Genomic DNA, 20,534 nt, shown 5'->3' on the forward strand with positions numbered 1-20,534 from the left:
CCAGTGCCACCCTCCCTACCAAGGCCTTACCGGGGCCTGCAGGTCCCCGCATGCTCTGGCCCCTGTCTGTTTCTCCCCAGAATCCTCAGCTTTTGGATCTTGGCTATGCTGTGTTCTCTCCTACCACAGGGCTCTTGCACATGCTATTCCTTATGCCTGGATGTTCTCCCTCATGCCACACCTCACTCCTTAGCTGAGTAAATGCTACCTCATCCTTTATATCTCAGTCTCAACTTGACTTCCTCAGGTAAATCTTCCCTGACCCTCTTGACTGGGGTAGGGCCACCTGAAACACATTCCTGAAACACCTTTACCTTTTCTTCAAAGCCCTCTTAACAGTCTGGAATTATATATTTTTGTATGCAATTATCTCGTAAGTGACTATTTCCCCACTTGACTGAGCACCATAAAAACAGAGGATGGGGAAGCAGACTTGGCCCAGTGGTTAGTGCATCTGTCTACTACCACATCAGAGGTTCGCGGTCAAACCCCGGGCCTCCTTGACCCGTGTGGAGCTGGCCCATGCACAGTGCTGATGCGTGCAAGGAGTGCCCTGCCACGCAGGGGTGTCCCCCGTGTAGGGGAGCCCCACGCGCAAGGAGTGCGCCCCATCAGGAGAGAGCTGCCCAGCGTGAAAGAAAGTGCAGCCTGCCCAGGAATGGCACCGCACACACGGAGAGCTGACACAGCAAGATGACACAACAAAAAAACAAAACAGAACCAAAAAAAAGCAGAGGATGGATCTCTTTCTGTTCACCATTGTATCCTCAATGTCCAAAGCACAAAGCCTAGCACAGAGTTGGCATCAATCAATATTTGTTGGTCGAATAAATGAATGAGTAAATGAGGTAACAAAGATAAACGGAAGGATTCTGGGCTACTTCACCTCCTCAGCCAGAGACCCCAGGAGACAGTGAAGCTGAATTCAATACAGGCCTAAAAATCAAGGTGTTTTTCCATCTTGGACAAAGCGCTGAGATCTTCAGGCTGGAGGCTGCTTCAAATCTAATTATTGGTCCCTGTGACACGACAAGGTAAAAAGCCCTGTTATGAATAACCTATGCTTCTTTTCCCAGGCTGTAGCTCAGAGAAAGTGGCTGCCTGTAGAGAAGAGAGGAAAACCACTGGCTGCCCACCCTAGCCTCACTCATACTGATCCGAGCATTTTTCTTGTTGGTCCCAGAATCCCAGGCATCTCTCACGGGGTTCCACCACCCCCTTGTGCCTGAGACTCCATAACAGCTTACCTTTAGAAAAATGTACCCACTTCTGCTGAACCCACAGCACTGCCTCTGTCCCTCAGTGCCAGGTGCCCTGCCCATACCAGGATTCTTCTTGGGAAAGCATCAATTAACGGGTGAGGAAGGGTCTTTTTCTTCACACCATACACCAGTTACGCAAGAAATGAACGTTTTCTTTCACTCAAAGAGTAGTTACAAATGCAGCCAAACCAGCAGTGTTTATTCCATCCCTGGGTTGGGAGTCCTGGAATCTGGAACCCTCCTCACATGAAGCAAATGAGAGAGATTAGGAGGCTGCACACAGGGCAGTGGGAGGACTGGACTCCCACCAACACACTAAGGAGGCGCAGCTGCCAGGTAAGAGACAGGAGAAATGGGGGGGGAGGACCTGTCCCCTTGTCTGGTGGCCAGCTTGGAGGACAGCCTTTCAGGACACGGCAGAGCTCACCCCAAAGGGGGACCTACACAGCCCCAGACTCACCCCAGGCAACAGCGCAGCCAGAGTTATTTCCAGCAGCAGGGATTTAAACACTTAGCAAGAACACTTGGCCCTTTCATTCCTTACCAGGAATGGAAGCTTTGCTCAAGGAGTTTTAAGGCAGCCCAGTTTAGCAACATTCTGTCCTAGTGTTTGAAAAGTGTTTCTGATTGCACTGGCTGTGATCAGGGTGGTCCTGGCACTACAGCCTCTGCTAGGCGTGGTCTTGCCACAGAGGGCAAATTAGAGATGGCTGTTTGGAGAAGGAAATAGCTTCAGACCAGGAGCCACCAAGTCATTAGAGACAACAGGCAATGGCAGTGGGTGGAGAGCAGGAGGTGGGCTAGGAATCAAACAGACATCCTGAGTGAGTGCCTCTCTGGTTTCCAGAGGAGAGCCCAAAATATCTGCTAGATGCGAAGACCAAGGAATATACTTAACTAGCACCACGCATCAACGATCCAGTCCGGCAAAAACCAGAATGGCATGGGTTCGTGAAAACGAGCACTTCACTGAAAGTCAGAAGACCTGGGCTTAGTGGCATCTCTGTCTACTGAGAGCTTTGTGACCTTGACCCCTCTGACCTTAGTCTCCATCCACAAATCTGAAGCAATTTCTGCCTCATCTACCTCACAGGATTGTTAAAAGGACTAATGAGGTTAAATGAATCATAGAGCTCTTCAGACAGATCAAAGGTATTCCCCACTGGTAAAAAAAAACCCTCCCAGAATGCAAGGTCCCTTACACTGTGCACTCACGCATACCCAGAACCCACCCTGCCAGCCTCTCAGCAGCTAGCTCTCTCCATGTCCACAGTGCCAGCAGATGCAAGTAAAATGGATAAGGGGGTGCCAAGAGGGTAAACTGGTGTTCTGTTAGAATAGAAACTGATTCCTCTCAAAGCACATTACCCCGCTCATGCCCATTCCCCCAGTACCCCAGCCAAGAGATAAGCTGGTCATATGCTTCTGCTTGGGTTTTGGAGAAGAGTGACTACTCAAGTGAAGACAGAGGTCCCTGCTCAGTGGCAAGCGAAGACCACAATGTTTCTGGCTCAGAACTGGCTCCATTCCTCAGGACTGCCACTCTAGAAAGGGGTAGAGTGGGGTGAACTGGATGACCACCCAAAATGCTGAACAAATCTTCACATTGCCAGAGTTTCAGGGTCTCCCAAAGAAAAGTGGGATAGTATTGACTTGCAAGCTGCTGGATAGGAAACGCCTTGCCCAATGGCCCCTGGTGACCCAAGAGCTGCCTGCCATCAGCTGGTGAATTAGCTGATGGTGCTGGTGCAGGAAATGCTCTCACCACTCTGCTCTGCTCCACACATGAAAAATGCCACTTACCCTAGTTCTTCACAGAAGGTCACCAGGGCATCAAAGGCCAAGATGGCAGCTTTATCAGATGCTTTGTTCCCTCTCTTTTCCTGAAGACAAGAAATGGCCACTTAGCAAAAGCCTTACTTAGATGAACTACTTACTCCATAGCCACAAAAAAATGAGGGAGAAAAACATTAAATAAAATCATTTACAAAACTGTGTCCCCAAATCTGATTCTGCATTATAATCACCTGGGTAACTTAGTGACCTGGGCCCTACCCCCTGCCACATGAAACTTTCTGGGACTGGAGCTTTGAGGAGTTTATATTTTCAAAAAGCTTCTCAGGTATGGATTAGAGTGGACTTAACTGATATTCTACTATGGAACTATTGTGATTAGTAATGGAAGAAATTGTAGCATTCATGTGGAGAAAGCGGCCATAGTAGCTGCTGAGGGTAGGGAGAGGGAAGAAGAGATATGATGTGGGGGCAATTTCAGGACTTGGAGTTGTCCTGGGTGGTACTGCAGGGATGGATGCTGGACATTGTATGTCCTGCCATAGCCGACTGGGTGGACTAGGGAGAGTGTAAACTACAATGTAAGCCATTATCCATGTGGTACAGCAGTGCTCCAAAATGTATTCACCAAATGCAATGAATGTCCCACGATGATGAAAGAGGGTGTTGATATGGGAGGAATGGGGTGAGGGGGGTGGGGGAGTATATGGGGACCTCTTATATTTTTTGAATGTAGCAAAAAATAAAATAGAGAAAAAAATGCAAAAAAATAAAAAATTTTAAAAATTAAAAAATTTTTAAAAAGCTCCTCAGGTAATTTTCATGCAAAAGGCCCAAGGACTATCATTTGAAACTGCTATATAATACAATCTAGTTCTTAAAAATAATATGAAAAAAAAAACATTAAAAAATATGCACAAGTGAGTGCATATTTACATACATATGAACACATATACCTACACATAGATGGACAGATAAACACTAAAACGTTAATTCCTAAATGTGATTCCTTTTGACCGACAGGATTAAGTATTACTTGCCTTTTTTACAGGTCTATTTGCTAAATTTCCCTTTAAAAACATGAAATTTTAAAAAACCCGGAAAGTAAAGATAAAGACACTCACATCAGAGACATCATGCAGTGACTTTCTGCTTTAGAAGGTGAACATTTGGTTCCCTTCGATCATCTCAACTCCCTAAGATGCAAGTATGCATATTTCCTTCACCCCACCCATCCTCCCAATATATTTATACTGCAATTCTTTGTTAAGGCAATATTTTCTTTATGATAATGCCAACATTGTTCAGAGCTAAGCCATATTACATTTTTACATTTCCTATGATTACACTTTCTTCTTATTTTTTTTAAATTTCAATATATTACCAATTCATTCCCAAACACTCTGACATAATAAAAATTCCAACTTAATAGGGGGCAAAGATGTCAAGTTCCACTTTTATTTTTGAGAACTTCCTGGAGCCTTCAGTCCCTTGCTTCAATGTGGACTGCTGCTCTCCAGACCTGAGTACAGCTCCTGCCTGAGACTATGCTTTGAAATTGCCATTGTCATGGGACATTCTCTTTGCCTCCTTCTTATGCCAGATCTCTATCTTCCTCGTCCTTGGTTTACTGCCTCTTAATGGTGGAGAACATCCTTTATTAGCTGCTGAGAAATGGGAGACAGGAGGAAGTTCTTGAAACCCTGTGTCTGAAAATACCTTATTCTAACTTCACAATTGACTGACTGGCTTAGAAAACTCTGGACTGGATATTATTTTCGGTCAATTTGAAGCCACTGCTTCACTGCTGTCTCACTTCTGGCATTACATTGGAGATATCCTGCATTTTCTGTCTGGAAGTTTCTGGGTCCTCTCTTTATCTCAAATGATCTGAAATGTTAAATGATGAACCTTGTGGGGATTCTTGTAATTTATTGTGTTAGTAGCTTTTTCCCCTAGGAAGAAGAAACTTGAATTTTGAATTTTTATTTATTTTTTTGGGAGGTACTGGGGGTTGAACCTGGAACCTTGTACACAGGAAGCAGATGCTCAACCACTAAGCAACGCCCTCTCCCATGTTAGGACATTTTAAATAAAGACCTTACATCCAGTCACCTTATCACACTTTCCCTTGTCTAATTTGAATTTTGGACAAAAGAATCGACATGTCCTCTGAGTAAATGACAAACTACTACTCTTGGTGCATGCAAGGTCCCTGCCCTCCCAATCCCCACTCGCATTCTCCTTTTCTCCCTGATCCTTTGTTTACTCATTCATTCAATAAACATTTATCAAAGCTCTTACTAAGCCCCCACCACTGACCTAGGCATTCGATACACAAGAGGAAACAAAAGATCCCTGAGCTCACAGAGCTTATATTTCAATAAGGCAGACAGAGAAGAAGCAAATGTATAACATCAGATAGTAATAAATATAAATTTTTTTAAAAAAAGCAAGATAGGTGCCTTTTTTGGCCCTCAGTTAAACCTATTACCCCATGGTGAGCACATACCATAATTTTTTCAGGCCCCATTTAGCTTCTTTCCCATTTTCTGTCATCCCAAACAATTCTACCCTACAGGCCTTTGACTATTTGAGCTTCTGCATGGCTGCCCTTTTATTTCATGGAATACAAATAGATTGCTTGATGTAAGAGTACTCGTGCTTTAAAGTTCAATAGATGTTGTAGGTTGTATCCCAAAAGAATACTGGAACACTTCCTTTTTTCTCTTGGCAAAGTGTGTAAGCACTCTTTCCTGCATATCTCCACTAATGATGGTGCCAGAGCTCTTTTACATGTGTGGCCAGTCATTTAATTTGCATTTATTTATCACTAGTAAATTTGATTATCTTTGGATAAGACATTGGATAAGATTTACTGAGCTTTCTTTTTATACGCTGTATTAGTCAGCCAAAGGGGTGATGATGCAAAATACCAGAAATTGGTTGTTATTGTTTTTGGTGTTTTTTTTAAAGATTTATTTATTTATTTCTCTTTCCCCACCCCACTTGTGGTGTCTGTTCTGTGTCCATTCGCTGTGTGCTCTTCTGTGTCTGCTTGTATTCTCATTAGGTGGCTCCGGGAACCAATACTGGGACCTTCGGAGTGGGAAAGAGGCTCATCTCAGCTCCCTGATTAGCTGCGTCTCTTATTATCTCTGCTGGTTTTTATAAAGAGTGTTTATTTGGGGTAGGAGCCAGGCCATAAAGCATAAGTTACTTCCCTCAGCAAAGTCTATTTCCATGTGTTGGAGCAAGATGGCTGCTGACGTCTGCAAGGGTTCAGGCTTCCTGGGTTCCTCTCTTCTGGGGTCTTGCTTCTCTCCAGGCTCAGGGTTCCTCTCTTCCTGGGGCTTGCTTCTCTTTCCTCTGTGTGCTTACTTTCCAGGGCTCCAGCTTAAGATTTCAGCATAAAACTCCAACATCAAAATCTCCAACTCTGGGAAGTGGATTTGGCTCAATTGCTAGAGCATCCGCCTACTACATGGGAGGTCCAGGGTTCAATACCCAGGGCCTCCTGCCCGTATGGTGACCTGGCCCATGCACAGTGCTGATGCGCACAAGGAGTGTCATGCCACTCAGGGGCGTCCCCCGCATAGGGGAGCCCCAAGCGCAAGGATTATGCCCTGCAAGGAGAGCCACCCTGCGCGAAAGTACATCCTGCCCAGGAGTGGCACTGCATGCACACCGAGAGCTGACGCAGCAAAATGACGCAACAAAAAGAGACACAGATTCTTGGTGCCGCTGACAAGAATGGAAGCGGACACAAAGAACACAGAGTGAATGGACACAGAGAGCAGACAATGGGGGGTGGCGAGAAATAATAAAATAAAATAAATCCTTAAAAAACAAAAAATCTCCAAATCTGTCCTTTGTCATGTCTTTTATATCCTACTAACATGGCCCAATCAAAGCCCTAATCATAATTTAATCATGCCCAGGTACAAACCAGTTTACAAACATTATCCAATATCTGTTTTTGGAATTAATAACTATATCAAACTGCTACATATGCTTTGACTGTTTTTAGAGATTTATTTATTTATTTTATTTCCTTCCCTCCCCCCCACCCCCCCCCCCCCAGGTATCTGCTCTCCAGGTCTATTTGCTGTCTATTCTTCTGTGTCTGCTTATATTCTTGCCAGTGGCACTGGGAATCTTGTCTCTTTTTGTTGCGTCATCTTGCGTCAGCTCTCCGTGTATGCGGCGCCACTCCTGGGCAGGCAGCACTGCACATGAGCCAGCTCATCACATGGGTCAGGAGGCAAGGAACAAGATACTGAGCACAAACAGGGCTCAGGGTACAACCAGAGTCAAGGTGTGAGATGTGTACTAAGGATACAGACATCAGGCTGCTACTGAGTCTATGTCTTTCAATGAGAGTTTTGTTTTCTTCCTCTAAGTCAGTGGTTCTAAACCCTGGCTAAATATTAAAATCAACTGGAGGGAAGCGGACTTGGCCCAATGGATAGGGCGTCTGCCTACCACATGGGAGGTCCACAGTTCAAACCCCGGGCCTCCTTGACCTGTGTGGAGCTGGCCCACGCACAGTGCTGATGCGCGCAAGGAGTGCCCTGTCATGCAGGGGTGTCCCCCGTGTAGGGGAGCCCCACGCGCAAGGAGTGCGCCCCAAAAGGAGAGTCGCCCAGCACGAAAGAAAGTGCAGCCTGCTCAAGAATGGCGCTGCACACACAGAGAGCTGACACAGCAAGATGATGCAACAAAAAGAAACACAGATTCCCAGTGCCACTGATAAGGATAGAAGCAGTCACAGAAGAACATAGTGAATGGACACAAAGTGCAGACAATTAGGGTAGAGGGGAATAAATAAATAAATAAATCTTAAAAAAAAAATCAACTGGAGAGCTTTTTAAAAGATCTCTATTTACCCCAAGGTATTTCATAATTTGTCTTGAAAAGTAATTATTTTTTCATTTCTAAGTATATATGTTAATATGGAGAAAAACTACTGAATTTAAAAATATATCTCTTTAAAAAATTCATCTCTTATATTTAGCCCATCTTAACAGGTTTTCTTACGGATTCTAGTACTAAGAGGCTTTTGGGGTTTTCTAGGGAGATATTTATTGACATCTCTACCTGCTGTTGTCTTTTCTCCTGTTATCCTTGCCCTTGTAAGTTTATAATTTTTAATTTGTCATTTTGGTAAAGATCGGAGGAAGTACTTGTGTTCAATCTGCTTCTTTTAACCAAAAGTCCACATGTATCCTTTTGCTCTATTGCCTTTTCACACATTATGCTTTTGGAGTATTTATCCATGTTGATTCTTGTAGATTTAGTGTGTTTATTTTTTATCTGTACTAGAATACTGCACTGTATGACTAAATCACATTTATTTATTCATTATCCTATGGGGAACGAGTCAGATTTCACTACCATGGCATTGCAGCAAATATCCTTGTACATGGTGCCTTGTACACGTGACAACTTGTCTACCCAGAAATGGAATTACTGAGTCATAGAGCACTAGTATCTTCCACTTTATAGGTTTCACCTCATTTCTCTCCAAAGCAGTCATGCCAGTTTATATTCCTGACAACATTGTGTAAGAGTCACCTTTTCTCCACATCCTCACCAATAGGGAGTATAGAGACTTTTCACATTTTTGCCAGTCAGATGGGTATCAAATGAAAGCTCATTGTTTAATCCACATTCTGGATTTCTCTGGTTCTTCTGTGAGGTTGAACATTTCTTCATGCATTTTTTAGGTGTTCTGGTTTCTTCTTCTGTGAAATGCCTGTTCGTAATTTCTGCTATTCAATTGTTTTTCTTTCCTTACATATTTGTAGGAGCTCTCTATATATTCAGCCAATAATATGTGTTGCAAATATCTTCTCCAATCATGGCTCATTTTTTCACATTGTTTATGGTGCCTCTCATATAGAGATATTTAGTTTTAAGTCCATCAAATGGATTATGTCTTCCTTAATGATTTTTGCTTCTAAAATCTTGATATACTTTTCCCTTCCTCAAGGTCATAAAATATTCTCTCTAATCTCAGTTTTCAGTTAGATCTTTAATCCACATGTAATTGATTTGTGTATGATATGAGATAGGGATTTTATCTTTTTCCAGCACTAATTTTATCTTTTTTTCCCCAAGATTTATTTTTTATTTATTTCCTCCCCTCCCCCATTGTCTGCTCTGTGTCCATTCGCTGTGTGTTTTTCTTCTATGACTGCTTCTATCCTTATCAGCAGCACCAGGAATCTGTGTTTCTTTTTGTTGCATCATCTTGCTGTGTCAGCTCTCCATGTGTGCGGCGCCATTCTTGAGCAGGCTGCACTTTCTTTCGCGCTGGGCAGCTCTCCTTATGGGGTACACTCCTTGCGCGTGGGGCTCCCCAACATGGGGGACATCCCTGCGTGGCAGGGCACTCCTTGCGCATATCAGCACTGCGCATGGGCCAGCTCCACACGAGTCAAGGAGGCCCGGGGTTTGAACCGCGGACCTCCCATGTGGTAGGTGGATGCCCTGTGCATTGGGCCAAGTCCACTTCCCTAATTTTATCTTTTTCCAGCACTGATCACTCAATAGTTCATCCCTTTTCCATTGATTCATACTGTTATCTACCATAACCCAAGTTTCCTTATATACTAGCCTCCCTACAAAGAATGAATAACCAATAAAAAATAAACGGTTCAAAATAGAAAACATTTAACAATATAGGAATATGCTTACCTAACAATGTAAATTAAAACAAGGCAGGGTTGATTTTGACAATGTATTAATTATTTAAAAAGAAAAAAAGTCTCACCTGACTTGTTACAAACTGCCTACCCACCCAACACAACATATCCCCCCTCCCTTAACACACAGTAACACCCTTGCCATACCTTCTGGGCCTAAGAACACTCTCCTGTAAGTGATAGAAGCTCTATCTAAGTTCAGAAATAAGCTGAATAAAATTAAGAGTTGTGGGTTCAGACAGAAAGACTTACCTGGAGTTTTGCTACTTCCTTCCTGACCAGGAAGCTGACTTGGTCCCGGTCATTCCTGGAGTAATAAAGACGGCACCAAGAAGGCTTCCCATCCCTGCCGGCCCGGCCAGATTCCTGGTAGTACCCAGCCATAGACTTGGCAATATTCCAGTGGGCAACAAACCTACCAAACATGAAGGGACAGTGATATGGCAGAAAAGCTAAGGGGAAGGATAATAGTATAGCAGAGCAGGACCTCCTCCAGTGAGCAGGAGCAAGGAGGCAAGCAGGGAGGTGAGAGAGGATCTCAGGGTAAGCAAGGCTAGGCCACCTGTGGCCCATCAGCCCAGATTAGAGGCCACTGCAGGAGTTAAGGGAACAATTCCAGAATGCATGGAGAATCCCCCAAAACTCATAGCCGGATGTTGAGTAGAAGAAATAGAGGACTTAATGAAAAAGATTAGGCCCTGTCACTTGTGAGCTGTGTAAATCTGAATTAGTCCTTTAGCCTCTCTGAAGAGGGAAAGGGCTAACATTAAGTACCTACTATGAGCCAGTTTATGTATTAGTCCCACTTTGTTACAACCACCACTGTGTGATGAACTTGTGATTCAGATAGGTAATTCTACACAAGGTCAAACAGATAGCAGAACCAGGATTTGAGCCTAGGGTGTGTGACTTCTAAGTTGGCTCTTAACAAAATACTAGCAGATCCAAGATTCAAACTGATTCCAATGTCATTGTTCTTACCAATGTAGTACCCTGAATAAATCCTACTCTGGCTAACATAGAACACTGTGAAGCTGAACAAGTTTGCATATGCTGAAGCTTTCCGTAAATCATACAAGGCATTATCCCTGGTGTCAATCAGAGTAAAGAGCTTCAGGCTGTGGCCCAATGTGTCTCCCAAAAGTCAGGCCTGTGGCTGAAGGTAAAAGACTCCCCAACAGTTGCTGGTGTGGGGCCATGGGGTTGGGATAAAACCCATATCTCTTCTAGCCTGTCAGTAAACATTAATAAGGAATAAAGGTAATAAGACCTTGGTCTTTGACCTCCCACTGGGAGCAGTTTAAAACAGTCACCCCATTCCAGCCACCCAGCAGGGACCCATCTGTCAAGAAGATGTGTGTGCATGGGGTGGGCTAATGGATGAGCCGATGGTCTACATGGTGTCTCCTCTCCCGGGGGAGCAGCAGAACCATGGTGTGCAGTCACCTGTGAGCAGCAACCAGACAGTGTACTCAGAATTCTGGTCCTGGAGCCTCCCTCCCCTCTGGCCACAGGAGGAAGCCTCCAGACCTGGTCCCCTGAGCATGGCACCAGGCAGCCCACCCTGAGCTGGGCCCCAACCAGGAAGGTAAGGTCAGGAGCCACAGCTCACCTGACATTGGCTTTGTCCACGCCCATCCCAAAACTAATGGTTGCAACAATTACAGCGACCTTCTCCTCCATCCACTCATTCTGCACCAGAGTTCTTTCAGAAGCCTTCAGCCCTGTAAAGGAGAAGAAGGACGGGAAGGGAAGTCACATTTCTTAGGGGCCAACCATGGATCTGACACTGTGCTAAGCATTTTACACATACCCTGAACTTACCACTTACCAGTTGTGTGACTGTTAAAAAGGCACATACCTCAGTGAGCATCAGTTAATAAAGATCCTACATGGTAGAGACTACTCCATAAATGCTAGCCAAACATCAACATCATTACCACCCTCCCAATGTGATAAGGTAAAGATTACCCCCATTTTACAGAAGAGGTAAAGCAATTGCTCAAAGTCACCCAACTAGTAAAGAAAAGAGGCAAGAGTCAAACTCAAGTCCATTGGTCTCCAAATTCTATAGCACCATATCTGGGGTTATAAAAACTCATCACCTGCTGCTGGGGTGGGTACAGGATGAGAATAAGAATTCAAAAGTCACAATGAGGACAGCGGATGTGGCTCAAGCAGTTGAGCATCCGCCTCCCACATGGGAGGTCCCGGGTTTGGTTCCCGGTGCCTCCTAAAAGAAAAAAACAAACATAATGAGCAGACAACAAGCAAAACAAAAAGAGCAGACAACTAGCAAAAACAATGAGCAGACAATGAGCATAAATGAGCAAAAATAACAAACAGATGAGGGAGTCATCTCAGGAGCGGGGGGGGGGGGGGGGGGGGGGGGGGGGGGGAAGAGTCAAAATGACTACTTGTAGTGGCTTTCAGTGAATCACTTTAACTCCGCCTGGGTATCTGGAAAAAGATAATGGTTATACAGGATCCTTAAGAAACAAGAGACTCACTAAGAGGTCTCTAAGAATGAAAAGTAGTACATGGTTGTGATGATAAATGCAAAACTCTGTGATTATACTGAAAGCCATTGATGGTACACTTTGGATAGACTGTGTTTAAATAAAACTTTTTATAAAAAGAAAAGCAGCAAGTGGCCGGGGCAGCCCTTACCTGCATGGTAAGCCTTGGCGTTTACACCCCTGTGGCTGAGCTCTATCGCCAGCTGCTCACAAGCTTCTCTGGTTCTGCAGTATACAATGCCGCAGCCTGAGAACAACTGGAGAGATACAGGGAGAAAGTAAGCGTTGTGAGGAAGAGAAAGATCAGCACATTTCAACACCACCTGCTTTCAAAGAAATGTGCTCTCTTCCCTGGTCAACTTCCACCTCCTTTGAAGCAGGGCACCCAGCAGGGCTCTCCACTTTCTAACACAGCAGGTCCAATGCAGCTCAAAGCCTACCTATTCAACTCCTCCGCCTCTTCCCCTCAAACCTTTATATAGGTCCGCAAAGGCCTCACACAGAGGGGCCAGCTGCTTGCCCTCCACAGAAGGATCCAGGACAAGGAAACCAACCCCAAGAAGAGGAACAATGCCAGGAAGCAAAGGGGACAGCTCTCTTTGGGTAGGAATTTAAAAATCTACAGCTGGTTCTGGCCAAGGAAGCTAGAAAAAGAAAACATCTTAGAAAAGGGATATCCATCTTTATGCTGCAGACAGCACCCCACTGCCCTAAATGCACCTTGACTCCCCAACCTCAGGGCCCTCACCCCTTTATCAGTCATTTGCCCAAGAGCTTTAAGGCAGAAATCCCTCAGGTTCCCATAGGGATCGGAAAGCAGCTCCTTGAACTGCACATCATAGAAGAGGTTGGCCCGGAAGCATGGAGTCTTAAAGGTAGCAACTGGTTGCTTCAGGTGCAGGGCAGCAAACACATCCTCCTGGACCTGCGGGGTGGCTGTGGCGGTCAGAGCCACACATGGGGCATGCGACAAGCGGGAGCGCAGGGTACCCAGACGCAAGTAGTCAGGTCGGAAGTCATGCCCCCACTGGGAAACACAATGAGCTTCGTCCACCACCAAGTAGGAGAGCAGGTGGCGGGACACCAGGGAGTTCAGGGTAGGCTGGAAGGACGCTGAAGCTGCCATCTCTGGGGTGATGTACAAGAGTTTGGTCTGGGGCTTTTCTCGCTCCAGGTCAGAAAGCAGCTCCTTCTTCTCCTGCGCCGAGAGCTTTGAGTTCAAGGAGCTCACTTGTACCTTCAGGGCCAGCAAGTGGTCCACTTGGTCCTGAGGGCAGAAGGGAGAGAGGCCACAGAGGGAAGCAAAAGTGGCCCTCAGGACTCAGGGTAGAAGTCACTGGGACAGCCTGGGGTACCTCCCAGTCATAAACACCTTCTTCCCGCCCTCCAGGATGGCTTCTCTTTGCACAGAAAGAGTACAGCACGTGAAACGTTCAAGGACAGGATCTGGGCTTGGCAGAACATGGATACAATCCTGGCTCACTTAACTGCCACATGTTCTTTGCCTGGTTCATAACCTCTGAGGTTCAGTTCTCTCTCGCGCTCGTTTTTGGTTTTTCACTAAGGATAAACATAGTAACTACCTAATAAGATTTTTGTGAGATTTAAATTGAATAAAGTGTGTAAAACACTTAGTACGAAGCCTAAGACCCAGTAAATACAATCACTGTTACTGTCATTGTGTTCCTGTCTCTCTCCCTTTCTTCATGGTGGGTGGCTCTTAGCCCCATGGCCACACTTCCTCAATCCTGTCTCTGTCAGTCCTTCTGCAGGCCTTAAATATAGCCAGAAGTGCAAAGCAGATGTTAACAGATCCCAGCCAGCTTCTCATCAGTTTATCTCACACACCTGTGCCCTTGCCAGACTAAAACAGGCCAGTAGGGAGTCCCCCTATCAATTTAGCTATCTAGCCACATCTTCTATCCCCTATGTCATGAGTGTACACATATGTGTATGCGAGAAAGAGAGAGAGAGAGAGAGAGAGAGTGTGTGTGTGTGTGTGTGTACAGATACTGCTCCTGACTCCTCTGGACAAAAGTAACAAAGGAGGGTGAGGTATCTCAGGTCATCAAAACACAGAAGACTGTCATCACATACCAGAGTGATTACATACACAGAAACCCAATATAGAAAGTGAGATAGGCATATCAGAGAAAATAAGAGGCAATAGACCAAATAAAGGAGAAGTGAAATTTCTAGCTATAAAAAACCCTTCCCCCACCCTTTTCAGGCTCATCTTTATTCTCCTGAGCCTCACCTGAATCAGAGCAATGAGAGGAGAGATTACGATGGTGATGCCTTTGGCCAACAGGGCAGGAAGCTGATAGCACAGGGATTTTCCTGCCCCTGTGGGCATGCACACAAAAACATCCTTGCCCCCTGCAAAAACACAAGACAACAACATCTCAATGCTGCCTGCCTTTTATCCTTTTCCTACACCACGACTGCTGAAAATTAAATAAGAATATAAGAAAAGCACCTAGCACAGCGTCTGGAACGTGGGAGGGTCTCAGTGTGATTGTACATTCCCTTCCTGTCCTTACTGTGAAAGGGGGAGGGCTCCTGGGAGATTTGGAAATGTGCAAAAACTTAAAACACATAATCCTTTCCAGTAATGGTAAGAATGAGGCTTGAGAAAATCTGAATCAGTTGAGATACGGATGAGGGAACTAAACAGCCCTGAAAGCAGAACACTGCTACATGAGTGGGCATATCTGTGGGAACATGGCGGCACCACCACTTTGAGATCTTGTATTTATAAACGTTTACACTGCTGCTCCCCTCTTGGCAACCTCCATTTGTTACCAAACCCAGGTTTATAATATTATTCCTGCTCCATTCCCCAACTGGGACCCAGGCCATTCAATCTTCAACAAGGGAACTATCCAGAAAAGCAGACCAGGTGGGCTATTCTGGCCATCCCCACTATTGTCTACACACAAACGAGAAAGAACTATTTTCAAAAACAATCTGTAGCTCCCCTTAGGAAGTGGAAGAAGCAGAACACCTTGTTGGTTCTGCCATGAAAACCACACCCTTGTGACAAGGCTACAAGATTTCCAAACCCACTTATGGACCAGGGGTGGGGAGGCAAGAAGAGGCAGGAGGCATGTTCCACCGCGGTGCTACAATGCAGCCAGCAAAAATTCAAAAGCAGGCAGCTTTTGGTAACGTTACCTTTCACTACAGCCATGATCGCACTCTCCTGTAAAGGCGTCTTAAACGAGTCAAACCCAAAGACCTTCTTCAATGTGCTCCGGACTCGACGCTCAGGGTCAAAAGGAAAGGAGGAAGCGTGGGTGGTCATCTTGACAAGAGACAGTGGCCAAAGGTTAAGGCAAAGGTGATGACCATATGGTTGCCGGGAGAACCCTCTGCTCTGCTTTTCGAAGGACAGCTATTTTTCCTTATGAGTATAAATTTGCTATATTACACTCATGTAATATAGCTGCGGGCAATCGCCTGGAGCAATGCATCCCTGGGTAGGTAATTTACAGCGCCACGTCCATGCTCAGTGGAAAGAAAAAAGCTGAACCATCCCAGGCCACGGTACAGCACAGAGGTAGAAGAGACACAAATGTCTTCGGCACAGTTTGGAGAACGTGGAGTTTTTCTAAGATCCACCTTCTGCACCTTTTTCGATAAACGCAGCCAAGACGACCAGACCGCGATCCTTCCTCCCACCCTCCAGAAACGAAGCCGTCTCCTTTCCTCCTTGAGACCTAAATCCGTTCTGTTCTCCCTTCCCCAGCCCAGACCTCCCTTCCCTCAATCCAAGATATCAGAGCCGGCGTGGGTCACCCGGGAGTGAAGGGCACTTGCCGGGCCGCTGCTACCAGCAGGCTGGGGACCTGCTCCAAGAAGCCCCCTACGCCACCCCCAAATGAAGTTTAAGTTCAACTTGAGGTAAAAGCCGCAGACGCTTATATCCGTCGCGCAGTGATGACGTACGGGACGCGGCTATCTGAGGGGCTGGGCCAGGCGTGGAAACCGTTGTTTTGATTGGCTCCCGGTCGGGAGCGGGCGCGGGGTCTCCTGGGATCGGGAAGAAGTCGCCTGTCCACACAGAAATCGGCTGCTTCTCAGTCCTGAGAGGGATCCTCCTCGGGCTGTGGGAATAAGATGGCAGGGAGGAGGAATGTTCTGTCGTCTCTGGCAGTTTACGCGGAGGATTCAGAACCCGAGTCTGACGGCGAGGCTGGCGTCGACGCGCCGGGCAGTGCGGCGGGTGAGGCCTGAGTAGGAAACTGAAAGGGGAGAATCGGGGGGTCCGGCGAGAATGCGGCTCCCCTAGTGGGACGAGAGGGAACGAAATAGTTTTTGTGCCCCCAGGTTACGGGCCCGGAGCCTCAAAGCACGGTCGGGGTCCTGGGCGGAACAGAGCGGTAGGGCTCTGGAATATGAATGCGCTGTCCCCTTCCAGTTGATAAGATGATTCCGCTGATAACTTATTCAGTTTTCTCCGTGCCGGACATCTTGCAGAGGAGAGAATTGGGCCAAGCTTGGAGAGGGACCCGAGGTTGCTGAATCGCCCCCACTTCCCTCTGGTCTTTTCGTTTAAGAGGAGAAAGTTGATGAGTTTAAAAAACAAACAAACAAACAAAAAAAAACCTGGAGGGTGTAAAGGTTGTGTTTTGTTAAATTGTTAGCTTTTAATTAGAAGTGTGTCCAGACCCAGCTTGGAACTTTTAAAAATACGTATCTGGTCTTCACTACGAGAGTCTGATTCTGTAGATCTGGGATAGGAGCTGGGGCATTTGTGAGCCTTTGAAGTCTCCCGATGATTCCGCTGCTGTCAGTTTTTTAAAAGCCCATCAGAGATTTTGTTGCCTTTCTCAGTTTGAAAATCACAGTGTTAAAGGGTAGAAACGGACTTTTTTTAGGAGCAGAGAGAGGGAGCCAGTTGCCTTATATCATTGTCCCTTGGTTTCCTCATCTAGAATGTGAGGAAGGTTAGAGAGGTTAGCTCCTCTCCTATTTTGTGGATTTGTGTAGTCTCCTCCTGTCAGGAGGTTCTCTGGTGATTTCCCAGTAATAGGAAGTTTTTGTTTGTTTCATTTTGTTTTTCTTTTGCCTTCCACTTAGAAAAGTGTGATTGAGAAACCCTTAGAGTGTTCCCTATTTAATGTTCTATTCCTGAGGGAGGACTCACAAAATTAAAGAACACAGGGTTTATAGGTCACCATGATACAAGGAAGAGAGGTGCATGTCAAAAGAGGTGCTTTACAGGAGTCTGAGGTGGCTCAAGCAATTGAGTCCTTTTCTTCCACACAGGAGGTCCCAGGTACAGTTCCTGGTGCCTCCTAAAGAGAGATGAGCAGACAGAGTAGACAGCAAATGGACACAGAGAACAGACAGCACAAAACAAGGGGGGCAGGCGTGAATAAAATCTTTTTTTTTAAAAGGTGCTTTAATAGTTCAGAGAAGGGAACACTTCAACTGGCAGAATAGAAGAAATGAAAGCATTAGATTCAGAATTTAGTACCTGGTTTTCTTCCTTATTTATTCTTTAATGATTGTTTCCATTTAATTAGGGCCTGTCCAAGAGTGGAATCTGGACCTATGGTCACCTACACGAGATTTGGGTGCCCCTTTTATCTTCAGAGTTGATGTGACCACCTAAGTCACCAGAGGATTTTCTTGCAATTTTTTTCCCCTTTCATTTTTCTTTTTTCCTGTTTCAGAGGAGAAAGGTGGATTGGTATCTGAAGCCTATGGAGAGGATGACTTTTCTCGCCTCGGAGTTGATGAAGATGGTTATGAAGAAGAAGAGGATGAAAACAGCAAACAGTCGGTAGGTAAATCTTTTCACAAGTCCAGGGCTGTTCAAAGCACCATTTCTTTTGTCAGGAACTTTCTATACTGTATTCAACCATGTTCCATTTCATAGCTAATTTAATCACTTTCCCTCTTCCCCACTTTTTGGGATCAGTTCAAGAAACTAGGTTAAATGTTAGTAGTTCTCTTTGAAAATCAAGTTTGTCTTCATCTGGATCATTTTGTATTGTTCAGTTGAAATTTGGAGGGAAAAGTAGTTGACTAATTTATGTTGGTCTTCCCTTTGTATTCCATATATAACAGTGCACTCATCCTAATGTATCATTTATATTTGCAGTCAACTCTTTTATTTTTTATCTTGGCTGGGGCTCATTTAAGTCTTTCAGTTGATTAAAAAGGTGTTAGGAAGGAGAGTTTTGTTTTTTGTTTTTTTTTTATCCATTTTGATCTACCTTGACAATTTATGTGGCACTTTTTATCAGAGTGCCTTTGATTCTTGATCACATATCTTGCCCGAAGTAGGTCTCGACTAACAAAGAGGGGAGAACTTGTATCTTTATTAGCAAAAAAAAAAAACCTTAGATAATACAGTCACCTTAGCAGCATGAGCCAGAATTTAAAAGTTTGGAGAAAGAGCAAGGAAATTCATACTGATGCTTAGCAAAAAAGCAGACAAAGCCATTGAATCGGAGTAGAAAATTTGGCTATTTAGCATTGACTTTAATTGATACACTGACAGTGTACTTCAGCATTTGAAAATATTGTTACAATTTATTTTTTTCTCATGTTGATATTTAAATGTTTGGATTAAAATGCTTTCCTAATGCATTCCAAAGAATGTTCCATATTACATTTTTTAGGGAGATAACTTTCATGCCCTTTACCCTGTCCATTAAGGCTGATAATTCAGAATTGAATTGACTGAAATTGTTTAGAAAAGTTTTGCAAGTTTTTTCTACCTGGCTTTTCTATGGTACATACATACTGATTTAACATCCATAACTATTTTTAAAATAAATTTGCATAATGCGCATTTTTGCAGAGTTGTTCCATATTTGCTTTGCTTAAAATTTCATCATATTAAGCCTTCATGTTTTAGTAAAATTGTCTCATCAAACCCAAATGTATGTTGTAAAATGTGATTGTATTTGGCTGAGCTCCATCTGTGGTTATATTCGGCATGTTTGGTTTATTTTAAGGAGGCTGTAGAGATTGTATTTAACATCTTTTGCTCACTGGCACCTTAAAAGACAGTTACATCTTGAAGCTATTATAGTTTCTTCAGGTCTCTTCTGTGTGTTCACATTAACATCTGGAGTGCAATTTAATGTTTGGGGAAAGTGTAGCTCGGCTGAAAATAGCGGTTCCAAATGTTAAGCAGTTCCAAATATAAGTTTTTCCTGGTATTTAAAGACTGGGGCATCAGGAGTGTTCTGGGTAACGGAACTGACATTCCTGCAGCCTGCAGGGTGACTGGGCTGGCATCTGCTCCTGAGCTTGGGTACCCCTCACTTCAGCAGGGCTGCTGTGCAGAATGGTGGGTTAGCTCACGTGTGTCCAGGACACACCTTGGGGACTGCCTTGTCCACAGGGTGCTTTGTATCAGGCAGGCCTCGTTTGGATAAGGAACAAGGCTGGATAGGGGGAGTCAATTGGCAGTTCTCTGAAAGCTTGGTTGGAGGGTAGAGCCTGCTGACCTGAGACACAGGGAAAGCTAGGAACTGCCCTTCAGTCCTTCCTTTGCCGGGTCATGCACCCTGGTCACTTGGTGGCTGCCTTCCTGCTCTTCTTGTTTGCTTAGTACCCCTGGGTTCAGTTGCCAGGGTGTAGTTGTGTGTGGTCCCTGGCACTTTAAGGGTGAATGGTGTTACGGGAGGACAAGGCTGATGTATTGGTGTGTATGAAAAGGAAAGCAGGAAAAAAGGGTTCATCATCCTGGTTTAAACGGTTGAATATTAAATTGGAGACACTGTGCCTGTTTTATCCTGTGGGCCTGATCTTGCTCTTTTCTGAAACATGTTGCAGTCTTTCTCCATTTTTATGTGTATGTTTTAATCTTGGGCATTTTCCTTAGCATGGACTGTGGCACCCCTAAATAACTGTTCACTTTGAGATACTGATACTCTTTTCTCAGAACATCTCCTTTTCCCCTTCTCTTTCTCAGTTCTGTGTCATACAGTAGGGGAGGGACCCTTGGTGGGATGACCCCAGTGGGGTACCCGGGCTGTTTGCTCCCACCCCTAGTTATGCATGTGAAGACCCTCAGGCCCACTCCTTTAAGCTTAATCCTGTAAATTCTTTGTCTTGTAGGAAGATGACGATTCAGAGACTGAAAAACCAGAGACTGATGACCCAAAGGTATTTGGTGTTTACTGTGGTGGGTGGCTGGATGTGAACAAGGCATCTTAACATTATGGCTCAGTTCATATGTCTGGTCAGAGTTTGTCCCACTGACACTGTGTGCAACCACA

General features: G+C 44.9%; 2 protein-coding genes across 5 annotated transcripts in view; one reads left to right on the forward strand and one right to left on the reverse strand.

Moving 5' to 3' along the window:
* Positions 1-16,237, reverse strand: part of RECQL5 (RecQ like helicase 5) — a 39,395-nt gene extending 23,158 nt beyond the window's left edge. Inside the window, exons 1-8 of one of the 3 annotated variants that reach the window (XM_071210803.1) lie at positions 16,068-16,237; positions 15,463-15,606; positions 14,543-14,664; positions 13,034-13,552; positions 12,437-12,542; positions 11,379-11,490; positions 10,019-10,181; positions 3,066-3,145 (exon numbers count right to left, since the gene is read on the reverse strand). In XM_071210803.1, coding sequence (XP_071066904.1) covers positions 3,066-3,145; positions 10,019-10,181; positions 11,379-11,490; positions 12,437-12,542; positions 13,034-13,552; positions 14,543-14,664; positions 15,463-15,592 — 1,232 coding nt within the window. In that variant the 5' untranslated portion in view covers positions 15,593-15,606; positions 16,068-16,237. Of the gene's footprint in view, positions 1-3,065; positions 3,146-10,018; positions 10,182-11,378; positions 11,491-12,436; positions 12,543-13,033; positions 13,553-14,542; positions 14,665-15,462 lie in introns of all 3 variants that reach the window. The other 2 variants (XM_058284728.2, XM_058284729.1) reach the window with 2 other exon arrangements.
* Positions 16,238-16,289: 52 nt separating this feature from the next.
* Positions 16,290-20,534, forward strand: part of SAP30BP (SAP30 binding protein) — a 39,667-nt gene continuing 35,422 nt past the window's right edge. For both annotated transcript variants that reach the window (XR_011646944.1, XM_004450848.5), the window contains exons 1-3: positions 16,290-16,513; positions 17,970-18,079; positions 20,374-20,421. Coding sequence is in view for 1 of the 2 variants with exons in the window: in XM_004450848.5 (XP_004450905.1) it covers positions 16,408-16,513; positions 17,970-18,079; positions 20,374-20,421 (264 nt within the window). In the remaining variant the exon portion in view is untranslated. The remainder of the gene's footprint in view (positions 16,514-17,969; positions 18,080-20,373; positions 20,422-20,534) is intronic.

The sequence above is a fragment of the Dasypus novemcinctus genome, chromosome 21 (assembly GCF_030445035.2).
Source record: "Dasypus novemcinctus isolate mDasNov1 chromosome 21, mDasNov1.1.hap2, whole genome shotgun sequence".
Classification (NCBI taxonomy): domain Eukaryota; kingdom Metazoa; phylum Chordata; class Mammalia; order Cingulata; family Dasypodidae; genus Dasypus; species Dasypus novemcinctus.